The sequence below is a fragment of the Gadus macrocephalus genome, chromosome 12, assembly GCF_031168955.1.
Source record: "Gadus macrocephalus chromosome 12, ASM3116895v1".
Lineage (NCBI taxonomy): Eukaryota > Metazoa > Chordata > Actinopteri > Gadiformes > Gadidae > Gadus > Gadus macrocephalus.
Genome location: NC_082393.1, coordinates 3,991,204 through 4,005,862, shown reverse-complemented (window position 1 = coordinate 4,005,862; position 14,659 = coordinate 3,991,204). Strand labels below are relative to the sequence as shown.

The 14,659-nt window shown below is 50.6% G+C and overlaps 1 protein-coding gene across 2 annotated transcripts in view; it reads left to right on the top strand.

The window, feature by feature from the left end:
* kdm4b (lysine (K)-specific demethylase 4B) overlaps positions 1–14,659 on the top strand; it is a 41,909-nt gene that overhangs the window by 18,333 nt on the left and 8,917 nt on the right. For both annotated transcript variants that reach the window (XM_060067192.1, XM_060067193.1), the window contains 10 exons: positions 1,460–1,563; positions 3,738–3,875; positions 7,016–7,212; positions 8,049–8,320; positions 9,149–9,343; positions 9,555–9,659; positions 10,539–10,702; positions 12,205–12,406; positions 13,435–13,511; positions 14,584–14,639. In XM_060067192.1, coding sequence (XP_059923175.1) covers positions 1,460–1,563; positions 3,738–3,875; positions 7,016–7,212; positions 8,049–8,320; positions 9,149–9,343; positions 9,555–9,659; positions 10,539–10,702; positions 12,205–12,406; positions 13,435–13,511; positions 14,584–14,639 — 1,510 coding nt within the window. The remainder of the gene's footprint in view (positions 1–1,459; positions 1,564–3,737; positions 3,876–7,015; positions 7,213–8,048; positions 8,321–9,148; positions 9,344–9,554; positions 9,660–10,538; positions 10,703–12,204; positions 12,407–13,434; positions 13,512–14,583; positions 14,640–14,659) is intronic.

Genomic DNA, 14,659 nt, shown 5'->3' with positions numbered 1-14,659 from the left:
TCTGCACATAATTCACCTTTTATCAGCCCCAGCAAGCAGGCAGGCAGCCAGAGTGGCAGGGCGCATGTGTGTGTGTGTCCTTTGTAGCTGGGAGCAGACACTGGAACAATGGTGTGTAAGTAGAATGATAAAATAGACTGCTATTATAATGTCATTTGTGTCTGGGTTTAACTGGGGGAGCGCTCTGATGGAGCCCCTAGCCAAGCCCCCCCCCCCAATCCGTGGAGGCGAGTAGAGAAAGAAAGATGGATACATCAATTTTTTCAAAAAGGACCTCACTCTACAAAATAAAACATCATTATTTACCATTGTTCCTCGTTAAGTTCCATTATTAATCATGTGCTTGCTTGATGGGCCCCAGGTGAAACCAACAAGGCCTTTTAGCAGGGGGCTTGGCTGTTGTTGGTAAGCCTCCACCAATGGAACCAGCTGGACTCCAGAGCAGCCATATTTGTAGTCCTAAAAAGTCCTAAATAAAGGACAGGAGAAGGAAAACAGAAACCCTTCAAGTGATAATGGACCTCTTCTGTGTGTCTTCTGGACCTCTTCTCGAGATGAGGTCCAGGGCTCCCTTGTAATTGAGATTTTAATATCTCAATGGGACTTTGCCTGGTTAAATAAAGGATAAATAATGAAATGGCAAGTCACTTCCTGGCTATGTTCTTGTATTAGTGCTTCATACGCGTTTCCTCCTCTGAACCACCAACAAAAGAACCGGTGCCGGTGACGTCGCCCCAGCCAATTGAACCGAGGGAGAACGCCATTCTCCGGGCCAATGACGTCAATGGTCTCTTAGGGTACTCTAGAGTGACGGTTTCCATTGTCCATTGGCGACCTGGCGTTCAGGACGGCTTGAGCAGGAAGGGTTGTGGGTAAATGGAAATGATTATCATAATTATGGGTTGTCTAAAGTGAAGCCCCCCTGGTGTGTGTGTGTGTGTGTGTTGGCCCCAGCCGACCAGAAACATATGGCACACACCGAGGAAGTGTGTGTGTGTGTGTGTGTGTGTGTGTGTGTGTGTGTGTGTGTGTGTGTGTGTGTGTGTGTGTGTGTGTGTGTGTGTGTGTGTGTGTGTGTGTGTGTGTGTGTGTGTGTGTGTGTGTGTGTGTGTGTGTGTGTGTCAAAACATAAAAATTGCAACAGTGGCGTCTGCCTCCATTTCCTCATTTAATTACCCGCCTCTTAAATGTCAATGTTGTTGGTCATCTTCATTTCACACGCATTGTGATTCATATTCCGTTCTTTATTGTTATGCTGGTATCCAACGGGATGTGTCTCCCAGATAGGGAAACATTTGGCTTTTAACCAATTACCTTTCAGCTGCTGGTCAAAACACCCCAACCCGGTCCCATGTTCCCTCCTGCTCCCCACGTACCTTCCTATTCGTCTTTGCTAGCCCGTAGGACTTTGGCGGAGGTGCTTGGTGTGACGTGTGTCCGTTTGTCTCTCTCCCTGAAGGCTTCTTCCCGGGCAGCTCCCAGGGCTGCGACGTCTTCCTGAGACACAAGATGACCCTCATCTCCCCGTCCATCCTCAAGAAGTACAGCATCCCCTTCGACAGGGTGAGTCCCTCCTCGACGCCGCCTCTCTCGCTCCCGCCACCTCGACCACATCCGGCATCTCCAGCACCAGCTCCACATCCACAACTACCTCCAGCACCAGCACCACCTCCACCACCACATCCAGCACCACATCCACCACTACCTCCAGCACCACCTCCAGCACCAGCTCCACTACCACCACTGCTGCACTACAGATTTTCAGATACCGCTGCAAGGCTGCCTTCCCTAAAGAATCAATTTTAAGCAGCTTTAAAGTGAGCTTTAAAGCTGAGCTTTAACGTTATCTATTAATATTTCAGGTATTACTAGACCCCATTTATTACATTCCAAATCTGGTTAAGGAAAAGGCCTCAGTATTCTGTGTCATGCCTAAAGGTCCGGCCACACTGAACACGTTACGCGCGTTAGAGGCGTAGGAAATCTGCATTTCTGGATAGAGAACCATTGGTTTAGGCGTGTAGATGCGCCACACGCGCTAAAGCGGCGCGTTAGACGCGTTTTACCCACCTAAATAACGCGCTCACCGCACCTACGTGCAGAGTTAAATTTTTTTAACCTTTTTGCTCCTACGCGTGACGCTTAGCCGCGATAGCCAATCAGCGTTGAGCTTGACCCGACGTCACTGGCAGAGAGACGGAGGACAGGCGCTCCGCAGCTCCGCAGCTGATATGGAGCGCCTGTAGTTGGTGTCCTGACGGGAGATCCTGGCACCAACCCGGGCTAGCAGGTCATCGAACATGCCCCCAGTCAACCGAAAATGCCGCTGGAACCGGCCGTCGTCCAGGCGGAGTTCCCGGAGGAGGTGGCGAAACTCACCCAGCTTGTGAGCGCCTACGGAGGATGTCATGCACCCAAACACGACGGCGTTTGGGTTTCCTACTCTCCTCGAACTCCCGCAACAAATACAGCGCCGCGATGGTGGTCATCTCAGCTGTGTTTGTGGCGCAAAAGCAAAGTAGCGGGGGGAAATTAAGTTTTGGGCGGGCTCATCTCGCTGCGTAGGCGCGTTGAACCCTTTTTGTGACGCACAATGATCAAGCGGCAGGTTACGCGCGTTACGCGTTCAGTGTGGTCGTACCTCAAGGCTTAGTACTAGTAGTAGATGACTGTAGCAACCACCATGCAGGGTCTATGGGTCAGGGAGCTTGTTTCATTACCAACCAACCCAGTCTACCAACGGCATGAGCGGAAGACCCTACCATTAATGTATAAAAAAAAAATGTAAACGCATGTTTTCTTGTATCAGAATAGCCTCTTATTAACCAGAAACGCGACTCCTTGGCATACATTTTTAGGAGATCTCGTTCCGGTGAGGTATTTCTGTTTTGTGTTCCCCGGCGAAAAGTAAAAGGAAGAGCAAAAAAAAAATCCCAGCGCCTCCTGGGGTTCAGCGATAACGAGGGAGAATAAGCGGAAATAAGTACAGGAGCACAAAAAGTTTTCTTGGTTTAAACTCGGAATGGTGCAACCCCAGTTAACCCACCCACCCACCTCCCCCCACCTCCCCCCACCTCCCCCCACCCCCTGGTGCTCTCCCCTGGGGTGTCATTATCACAGCGAACATGTTCCTGCACCTGCCTGCAGACGCCTCCTTCACCATGAGACGGCGGGGAGCTGAGATTGTCACCGCCTTGGTTGTATCTGGGATCGCTGGGAGGGAAAGTGGAGCAGGGGTTCGGCGCACTGCGACGATCGCTGTCTTTGATTGTGGTCGTTCCCACTTTTGTTTCTTGGATTGGGTCCGGAGACAGCTCTGTTTCGAGGTGTTTTCATTGGGCGACGTAGAGCAGTGCAGCCAAACCCGCGACCGAATCGGAAAATTGACTTTTAACGCTATGCCGCGCGGATGTCAATAGTGTTGTAAACAATGGCATGAAAAGGACGCTCCGGTAGCAACCTTTACGTTGGTGTGATTCAACGCCCACGGAATCACAGCCTCCTGCCGGCCCGGCGCATATCTTCGAGTTTACATTCTGCTTCTTCTATAGGACCACCCACGCCTTCTGGGAGGTGTTGATTCATCGTATCGACCAATCTGTAGTCTGTGTTGCTTAGCTAAATATCCTAAATATATAACCGGTATTTCTCCCTCTCCCCTCCTCAGAACACCCAGAATGACTGTTATGAACATATGACACGTTATAACTGGTTGTTTCCCCTCCCTCCTCCTCCAGATCACCCAGAATGAGGGAGAGTTCATGATCACCTTCCCCTACGGCTACCACGCCGGATTCAACCACGGCTTCAACTGCGCCGAGTCCACCAACTTCGCCACGCTACGCTGGGTCGACTACGGCAAGATGGCCACCCAGGTGAGGCACTTAAATCCCCGACAGATGGGGAAACATTCAGATAAAGGAAGTATTGGCTCTTCAGCTTTTACAAACTAAGCTTTCGTTTTCTGTCCCTCGCTCTCTCTCCTTCTCCCTCTCCCCCACCCCCCTCTCCCTCTCTGGTACCCATGTTCAACTTAATTGAATGTCTTCCACTTGTTTTCTGCTTGGCTGCATGTCTGATTTATTTGGTGCCATACTGGAGAAATCCCGCCGCGCCCCACCCACAGCCACACAGGGCTGCTGCTACTGCCCACCTAGTTTGTTCAGCATGAGCAACTGTCTATTAGAAAGGAGTTTGGTTACCACCAGCTTCCTGTCAACGTCTCTCAGAAACCTCTCGCTTTTTTTCTCGCTTTCTTTTCTCTCTCTACTGTGTGTGTGTGTGTGTGTGTGTGTGTGTGTGTGTGTGTGTGCACGCTTCTTGTGGGTGTCTGATAGAGATGGATTGGGTCTGTATGGTCAACTCTGTCTTGCTGCTGTGGGTCCACAAATTGACAGTCCCAAGCAGAACACACACGGATGCATGCACACACAAACACCAAGGTCCTGTCCCCAGTGGTATCTAATCTGATGGTGAACAATAGTTTCCTTTATGGAGTCTGTCACTGTTTCAAGTGTGTGGGTGTGTGTCCATTCCCTCCTCAAATATCTTTAATATCCTTGGAGGTTATGCTGGTGGACTTGTGGTTGGTGAACTGTTAACTCCAGCTGAACACAAGTGACCCAGTATTGCCATTTCTTTGACAACCCCATTTTTCCCAGAAGATGGAAGAGGTGTTACATGAAATGACTATGGGGGTTTGGATTTGGAATTAGTTTGTTGATGACTTTTGGATGCTCACAAACTTCTCAAAAGTAAAGAAATGACAGGTTGATTTGAATAAGGTGGTAAGCTGCCTGATACTTTTACACACTCAGTTCACCAGACATTGGTCTACAACATCTAGGTGGACGTCCTGTTGCTGTCCTGTCTTTGATTTGGACACGTGTGTGAAAGGGCTCTGAAACCAAGTCGCTATGTCATGACTCCTGGATGTGTCGGTTATGTGCAGCAGTTTCCAGATCATTTAGGCCTTGAGGCACATAGTTAGTACGTAGTACCTTAAAATGTCACATGCTTTTAGAAAGTTGTGTACAAAAGTTAGTTCCTGGTGGTTATTTTTTCCAATACTGTAAGACTAAAAGCTACACAGTTCCTATTTGTTTGATCAGGCCTGTTGGCGCTTAGCTCCGTGGGTCCTGTTAGTGTGAGCAGGCCTGTTAGCAGTTAGCTCAGTTGTTCCTGTTAGTGTGAGCAGGCCTGTTAGCGGTTAGCTCAGTTGTTCCTGTTAGTGTGAGCAGGCCTGTTAGCAGTTAGCTCAGTTGTTCCTGTTAGTGTGAGCAGGCCTGTTAGCGGTTAGCTCAGTTGTTCCTGTTAGTGTGAGCAGGCCTGTTAGCAGTTAGCTCAGTTGTTCCTGTTGGTGTGAGCAGGCCTGTTAGCAGTTAGCTCAGTTGTTCCTGTTAGTGTGAGCAGGCCTGTTAGCAGTTACCTCAGTTGTTCCTGTTAGTGTGAGCAGGCCTGTTAGCGGTTAGCTCAGTTGTTCCTGTTAGTGTGATCAGGCCTGTTAGCGGTTAGCTCAGTTGTTCCTGTTATGCCGCGTTTCCACTGCAGGGTGCGGAACGGATCGGATCGCAAAGGTGCGGTAGGGAGGGGGCGGTATAGCCCAGCTCAGTTCCGAGGTCGCGTTTCCACTGCCGACAGTACCCTTTGTGGTAGGCCGGATGTCGATCGCCGCAGCAGCTACGTAAACATCGTAAAAACGTCTTCCTCCCCAAGAATGCAGACGAACGTCTCCACCTCCTTGTTCGCCCAAGCAAGCGTTTTATGCGACATGTTAATTGTAAAGAATAATACCTCGAGGCTACTGTTCGTTAGTTTTTATCCCCGCGTCACCCGGAAGTGACGATTCTGTCGACCAATCAACGGAGGGGGGGGTGTAGCTAGAATTCCAGGGTACCCTTTCAGGCGTCTCGTCTCGTTTGCAGTACCCCAACGGAGGAGTCCCGAGAACGGGGCCGGAACGGGTACGGCAAAGTCCGGGTCACGCCCACTTTTGGCGGTGGAAACGCGACCCGACCCGCACCTTTGCGATCCGATCCGTTCCGCACCCTGCAGTGGAAACGCGCCATTAGTGTGAGCAGGCCTGTTGGCATTAGGCTTCATTAGGAGCTGTGCTATACTTCAGGCCTCATTGGGCTGCCTGGCTCCGGAGGCCTCTCTGTTTGCTGGGCCTTTGTCTGCTTCGATTAATGTGTTTTCCTCCCCTTTCCCTGCAAAGCTTATGAAGTTTATATCCCATAATAACAAAGCGCAAGTCTCCCGCACCCCTCGAGGATGGCAAACGTCTCCATAACCGCTTAATAGTTTCATAAAGAAGCGGATCATATGGGCTTCGGTGGGGTAATGAAAAAGTGTGTGTGTGTGTGTGTGTGTGTGTGTGTGTGTGTGTGTGTGTGTGTGTGTGTGTGTGTGTGTGTGTGTGTGTGTGTGTGTGTGTGTGTGTGTGTGTGTGTGTGTGTGTGTGTGTGTGTGTGTGTGTGTGTGTGTGTGTGTGTGTGTGCGGCTCCCCGCCCTCACTCTTATATCGAAAGCCACCATAACCCAGCATCCGTCTACCCTCTCACTCTTGTCTCTGTCGGTGTGCGTGTGTGTCTCTGGAGTGGCGTGGGCCGGCCAGATGAAATGTACCACGGAGATTAGTCTTCTAGCGACGTGTAGGGAGGCAACAACCTCTCTCTCTCCTTCCCTTCCCCTGTCTCTCGTGTCCCATTCCCTGTTCTCTCTCCCTGCCCCCCACTCTCGCCGGGCCCGGGAGCCGAAGAATGTTCCCGGTAATTGAACATATGGCGCAACGCGGGCGAATAAAAGTGTGTGTGTGTGTGTGTGTGTGTGTGTGTGTGTGTGTGTGTGTGTGTGTGTGTGTGTGTGTGTGTGTGTGTGTGTGTGTGTGTGTGTGTGTGTGTGTGTGTGTGTGTGTGTGTGTGTGTGTGTGTGTGTGTGTGTGTGTGTGTCCTATGCGCTGTGGGAATAAAGTGGCCCAGACACGACTGACCCTCCTCCTCCTCCTCCCCCACAGTGCTCGTGCCGTAAGGACATGGTGAAGATCTCCATGGACGTGTTCGTGCGCTGCCTGCAGCCCGAGCGCTACGAGCTGTGGAAGCAGGGCAAGGACACCACGGTACTGGACCACCTGAAGCCCACCGAGGTGGACAGCGCCCAGCTGGAGCAGTGGAGGCAGCGTCGCGTCGCCCACCGCGCCAACCTGCTGCGGAGGTGAGCCGGGCACGGGGTCAAGGGTCAATGTCGACCACCGACGACGTTAATGGGGTTCCGTTCTTAAGCGGGTCAAAAGGCTGGGTTGGTGTTGCTCTAAAAGTGACACCAGAGTGACCCAATCACCAATGAGTTTTTTGATTGCAACATTTTTATTATGCAATAAGGAATTAAAACACTCGACGATGGTGGTTAAACATTCCAGCTATAGCATGAACTTTTTTAATGTTTTATTTGTATTGAATTGATTGATTCTGTTTTTATTTCTGCGTTTTATGTAACTTTGATTGTTCTCCGCCTCCAGAAGTCAGTCTTCTTGGACGGAGAGAACTCCTTAGTCCCTTGATGTAAAACCACCCATACTCACTCATCATTTTCTCCTGCTCCTCTTCCTCCTACTCCTCCCCCCTCTCCTCCTTCCTCTTCTTCCTCCTCCCCCCTCTCGCCTCCTTCCTCCTCCTCCTCCCCCTCTCCTCCTTCCTCTTCTTCCTCCTCCTCCTCCCCCCTCTCGCCTCCTTCCTCCTCCTCCTCCCTCTTCCTCCTCCCCCCTCCTCCTCCCTCTTCCTCCTCCCCCCTTGCCTCCTCCCCCCACCCCCCTCGCCTCCTTCCTCCTCCCTCCTCCTCCTCCCCAATCGCCTCCTTCCTCCTCTTCCTCCTCCTCCTCCTCCCCCCTCTCCTCCTTCCTCCTCCTCCTCCCTCTTCCTCCTCCTCTTCCTCCTCCCTCTTCCTCCTCCCTCCTCCTCCTCCCTCCTCCTCCTCCCTCCTCCCCCCTCGCCTTCTTCCTCAACCTCCTCCCTCCTCCCTCCTCCCTCCTCCCTCCTCCTCCTCCTCCCCAGGGCCCTGCTGAGGAAGAGCCAGTTCCGCCGGCTGAAGGTGGGCGAGGTGAAGGTGCTGACGGAGGAGGGCGTGGAGCTGGACACGGAGGAGTACCAGCGGCAGGTGGAGGAGCACGAGGCCCAGCGGCGGCAGCTCCGCGACGAGAGGCTGGCCCGGGAGGCCATGATGGCCCTGGTGGCCCTGGAGCAAGAGGAGCAGGAGGAGAAGGAGGAGGCCGCCAGGAGGGCCGCCGCCGCCCTGCTGGCCCCCCCGGGGGACGAGGACGAGGAAGGTGAGGGGAGGCGTCATCTCGAGAGGCGGGGGGGCTTCAACGCTCCCCCCTACACACGCACACACAAAGTACAGGACCCTGGTTGAAATGAACGATTTATTTCTTATTTATTTAAAGTTAATTAATTCAGGTTCTATTTAAATCACGTTGATAAAAGGACAGTTTGAACTGTGAATGTGCGAGCCAATGGCATTTTTGATGCGATGCATGTCTTTGCTCTGCAGTCGTTCCTATAATCAACTGCATTCTTTTACATTTCATGTTTAAAGAAGACATATTATACCACCAGGTGCGAGTGTGATTAGCAGTTTCAGGCTGTTTTTGAAAATAGCCCTCTTCTGACATCACATGTGGGCGTGTGGTCTATCCAGCCTACACCTAGATGTACGCTGGATAGATCAGTCTACCAGCCTACCCAGTGGAATTTAGCAAATGTTGCTCATCTATACGATACAAATCTAGGTGGACGCGCCCACTTGTGATTTCAGAAGAGGCAGATTTTCAAAACGGCTTGTAAAGGTGTAGCTAATCACACTCTAATCAGACGGAAAAAAGTCAGATACAAATTAAATCACGTTAATGAAGGATAGTTCAGTTCTGTGTGGATGCTTTTGATTAATGCATCATCTAACACGCGAGCCAACGGCAGCTTTGATGCATGTCTTTGTTATGTGGTCTATCCTACAATCGACAGCATTATTTTACGTTTCATGTTTAAAGGGGCCTTCAAGGGGGTCGTTGGTTCCGTGTTTACTCCAGCCATCCCTCCCCTCATTCGTCACTAACCCCCCCCCCCCCCCCCCCCCCTCCCTCCTGCTTTGTGTCCAGAGCCCTCGGTCCCGACGCTTCACCCGACCGAAGAGACGGGCAAGAAGAAGCAGAGACGTCCGAAGAAGTCGTACTCCAAAGCCATACCCATCAACACCTTCGAGGAGGCCTTTGAGCAGTTCGCCAAGGCCGGCATCAAGATCCCCGCGGACGATACGCTACACGCCTGTAAGACGGAGACTACTATGGACCCCGGCGCCCAGGTAGAGAAACATCCAATCCTTCCAGCTCTATTTCACCAACCAGGCAGCAGCGAATGTGTTTCCATCATCGTTGTCATGGTTTCCCCCCCCCTAGCTAACGACCACTCTGTGAATAAGGGCTATTCCTGTGCGTCTCTGTGGTCGTGTTGAATAAAGACTAAAGCAGCTCTGTGATGTGTCCCTGTGACCCCCCCCCCCCCGCCCCCAGCCGTCCTACTCCAAGATGAAGAGCAGACGTCACCCCCTCACCAAGCCCCCAAAGCGCTCGCCTCTCTCCATCGTCAAACAAGAGCACTCCAGTGATGAAGGTCAGACACGCACACAAACCCATACACGCTCACACACACTCGCTCGATAAGGGCTTTCATCTTACAGCCTCTCCATCTGTCCGTGCCTCTATCGGTCTTTCCTAACCCAGTCACACCCATTGATTTTTCTTTTTCTTCTTCATAATCCCCCTCCATCAAAGAAATCCACACATTTACTCAATAGAAGCGCATGTTAAAACATCAGTTTACAGGTTAAAAGTCATACAGTACCAGACTGAAGCGTGCCATTGACGTTTGGATCATAAGCATCGGTCTAAAAATCAATGGCTGTATCTTGGATGTTTGGGAAGACATGATGGTCCCATCCTACTGTTGGCCTCCTTCTCATCTCACCCACCCCCTCCTTGGCTTCCATGTTTGCCCCCAGTGTAAACCCGCTGTCCACAGCCAACGTTTTAGGGGTGGCGAAGCTCATGCTTTTATAATGGATGCCTTTCTTTCATCCTATACCTCTTTCCCCTCACTCTCATCGATCTTCTTTCTTTCGCTTTCCTTTTTATTAGTTCTCGCGCTCCGTCTCATCAACCTCCTTCATGTGTGTCTCTCGCTCTTGCTCTCTCCATGTCCTTCTCTCTCCTACAGTTGACCTACACTTTTCTGCTCAGGCCTTACCAACCAATTTGTAGACTTAACAGGTTTACTAACAGTGGGAGTGGGACAAAGTGGACTCAAATAAATCATTCCATAGAGTACTCCGATATTTTTCAAGTCAATGGCTGCAGTGAATATATTTATAAAGTGCAGGTGTAATATCCCCCATATTTTCCATTGCAACACTTTCCATTAGTCCAGAGATGTAGTTGTTAGATATAGAGCTTTCGACTCATGCTTGAACCCCCCCCCCCCTGTGTTTCTCAGAGCTATCCCCCACCATGCCACTAGAGGGCGACATGAAGAAGAACGAGCACCTGTGGCAGAACCAATCTTCACCAAACTTCCTGGCCGAGAAGGCCTTCAACGCGGCCGTGGCCAACCTGGATCCCTACTGCGCCGTCTGCTCACTCTTTTGCCCCTACACCAAGGTAGGACCGCTAAGCCTCCTCACTTTAAGAGGGTTCAAATTAAACAATATTTTACTGGACCTTGTCCAAGCCGACCGTGGCGGTTGTGGCAAAGAGGGGAGACGCACACAATTGACCGAGTTTGTTAATAAAAAGGTTTATTATAACCAAGTGAATATAGCATAACATAAGGTATGGCGTGTGTATTCAATCTAGTCGGTGATGTAAGTGTGTGTGTACGTAAAAGTGTATGGGTGTAGTGTGTTGTAAGGTGTAAACATACCTAGGATACAACTAAACCAAAAGACCAAAGGAACAAACAATAAGTGGTGACTCCCAAAGGAGAACAACTCTGACACTGGGCTCACACGTCTACTTAAATAAGCCCAGCTCAGGGGTTGTCAATGAGCTCGTTAGGCTCCCCTCGTTAGGGTCGTGACAACTTACAAAGTGAGAAACTTAACACCTATAGATGCATGCTTGAATAACCTTCACAGGACCGGTGTAGTTCAATTTTGTAGCGAATAAAGGTGTGAATCCCACTCGGGGGCACTGTTTCTAAAAGAGGCAGACTCGCAGTAATGTAAAACACTAAAGGCCCATTCACACCCTACGGTAAATACGGATACGGACCGTTTCGTCCGGTTCCCGGAGGTGTTTCGTCCGTCAATGGGTCCATCGCCTCTGAGCTTACGAATCCGGAGTGCTCCGGGAGAAACGGAGCAATACCATCGGAAATCCAGGCGGCAGTATAGAGTCAGAAAGCAGACCATTCGAGAAAATAGATCGAGTAGTATAATATCTGATATGTATATATATTGTATTTAACGTTTTATACTTATATTATACTATATAACTGACCTTTTTATTTATTTTATTGTGGCAATGAGTTGTAACTGGTCATTGAACAACATTTTGAGGAGATAATCTGCGGGTTGGTGAGGGGTGTCACATGCCACCGCCGCCTAGGCCTACACTTTTTGCACTTTTTTTTTTTTTGCCGATTTCGGATGACACCAAGCAAAACCATCTCTACAGATGCCATGTTTGCGATTGTCGATGCCGTTCATTTGTGAAACGACAGTCACTGCCCTCTAGACGATGTATTGCGTAACATCCATAACAACGCTGATCCGGACGGAGGTATGAAGGGTAGTCCCGGAGACGACGTTTGGTACGGACGGACGGATTTCGTCCGGCTCCGGAGGTTATGAATCGGCCTTAAGGCCGAGGCGCACACGCATAAGGTCGAGGCTAGCTCCACTGGTAGCGACATTTCTGACAAGACTACCTGTTGTAAGTCGCTTTAGAAAAAAGCGTCAGCTAAACGTAAATGTATTGTACGGTGTTAAGAGCAAATCGACAACATGTATGTGTTGTATCATTCCGTTAACACGCCCTTCCCTGCGGCTTCCTAGGGCGCCTATCGTCTCGCCCCTTCCCCGTGCGCCATCGTCTCACACAGGGAAGCCCCCGCCTTCCTTTAACCCGCGGGATGGTCTCTCTCTCCCCCCCCCCTGCAGCCCGCCAAGGAGCTCTTCCACTCGGACCCCAGCGCCCCGGCCCTCCCCGGCCACGGCTGCCACACGCGGCCCCTAGTGCCGGAGATGTGCTTCAGCGCCGTGGCGGCCAACACGGAGCCGCTCCCGGCCAGCTCCAACATCGGGGAGGACGGCACCAGCATGCTGCTGCGCTGCTCCTCCTGCTGCCTGCAGGTCCACACCAGTGAGTAGACCCCCCAGTATAGAACGTTACCCACACCAGGGAGTAGACCCACCGTATAGAACGTTACCCACACCAGGGAGTAGACCCCCAGTATAGAACGTAATCCACACCAGGGAGTAGACCCACCGTATGGAACGTAATCCACACCAGTGAGTAGACCCACCGTATGGAACGTAATCCACACCAGGGAGTAGACCCACCGTATGGAACGTAATCCACACCAGTGAGTAGACCCACAGTATAGAACGTAATCCACACCAGTGAGTAGACCCACCGTATAGAACGTTACCCACACCAGGGAGTAGACCCACCGTATAGAACGTAATCCACACCAGGGAGTAGACCCACCGTATGGAACGTAATCCACACCAGGGAGTAGACCCACCGTATGGAACGTAATCCACACCAGGGAGTAGACCCACCGTATAGAACGTAATCCACACCAGGGAGTAGACCCACCGTATGGAACGTAATCCACACCAGTGAGTAGACCCACCGTATGGAACGTAATCCACACCAGGGAGTAGACCCACCGTATGGAACGTAATCCACACCAGGGAGTAGACCCACCGTATGGAACCGTACACCCTAGTCCACTCGTTCCTCTGAGCCGGGCCTTGACATGCAGGTCATTTAAAGCTGCCCTTTCCTGTCTTTTAGTGACATCACAAGTGGGCGTGTCCACCTAGATTTATTCTGGACATGCTGGAGTCATTTAAACAGGACCTCGTCCCAAACGTCTCCCTACCTCGGAGCCTCTCTTTCGAAATATTTCCCCCATCCTCAATCAGACCGATCGGGATCAATGCCGTTGATTTACAGACAATGAGGTTTTAATGGGTAAAAAAAAATAGAATGAGGATGGAATAACGATTTCGACCTTGGCTGACTGCGTTGGTTTCTATTCCAACGTGCCGGGCCACTGCTCTTCTTGATTGACGAGTGCAGGCGCCTTTCTAATCCCATGTATGAACTCGGTGTACTGCAGCTGCTGTGTCGGTGGTGAGCTCTGTGTTTGTGTTTGGCAGGTTGCTATGGCGTCAAGCCCGACATGCTCCAGAGCCCCTGGACCTGCTCCCGGTGTGCCTCCGAGGCCTGGGCAGTGGTGAGTCCACCCCACACGCATACACACACGCATCACACAGCACGGCGACAGCACAACCTCATAGCCAAAGTCATTTCTGACGTCACAAACCCTGAACTAATTTGTGACGTCACAAACCCTGAACTAATTTGTCACATTGCAAACCCTGAACTAATTTGTGACGTCGCAACCTAAAACCCCAAACCCATTTGTGACATCACGACCCCTAACCAGAACCCATTTGTGACATCACAACCCCTAACCGTGAACTTTAACCTGACATCAAAACGCCTAACCTGAACCCATTTGTGTCCTCACAACCCCTAACCGTGAACCATTTTGTGAAAGCACAACTCCTAACCCGAAATAATTTGTGACGTCACAACCCCTTAACGTGAACTTTCACGCGACATCACCACACCAACCATAAAGTCAGTTTTGTGACGTCACAAAAAGGAACTTCAACTTGGTTATGTGGCATCATAACAACTTCCCTAATGTCACACCTGTGACATCACAACACAGTACCTGAACTCAGTTCTTCCACCAAACCTCAAAGGATGAAAAGATTGTATTCTTCGATGTTTTGAATGCATATTATGTGAGTCCTATTTAATGAGTGGAGAAATGCATATCCATCTAATGTTTTTCTAATGAGCAAATGTAATGAGCCCTGTCTATAATGTTGGGGGGAAAGCAGTGAATCAGCACAGTGTCCGCACTTAAAGTTCTCTGCTTGACTGGCTTCCATCCCTGAAACGGGGGGTGGGTGGTGTCTCTTGAAACTAGTGAAAAAATACATAATGGTGTAATTAACGGCCATACTTAATTCAATTTAAAACACCTCCTCCTTAAACATCTGTGCATTTTAGCTAGGCTGGGATGAATAACGGCCGGACAGTGGGAGTCCCAACACGGGTCAACACACAGCCACAGGTCCTCATAACGTCTGGAGGCAGATAGTACTGTTTACAGTGTTTAGATGCCTTTAGATCGACCTATTTTCCTTTTAGAGGCGACTGGTCGGAAGCCTATTTCTGCGGCTGAATAAGTAACGATAATCTGTCTGATGAATTGTCCTCATGATGTATAGGAGTGCTCTCTGTGCAACCTGAGGGGCGGAGCCTTGAAGAGAACGGTAGACAACAGGTGAGTGGCCTCACCCAGGT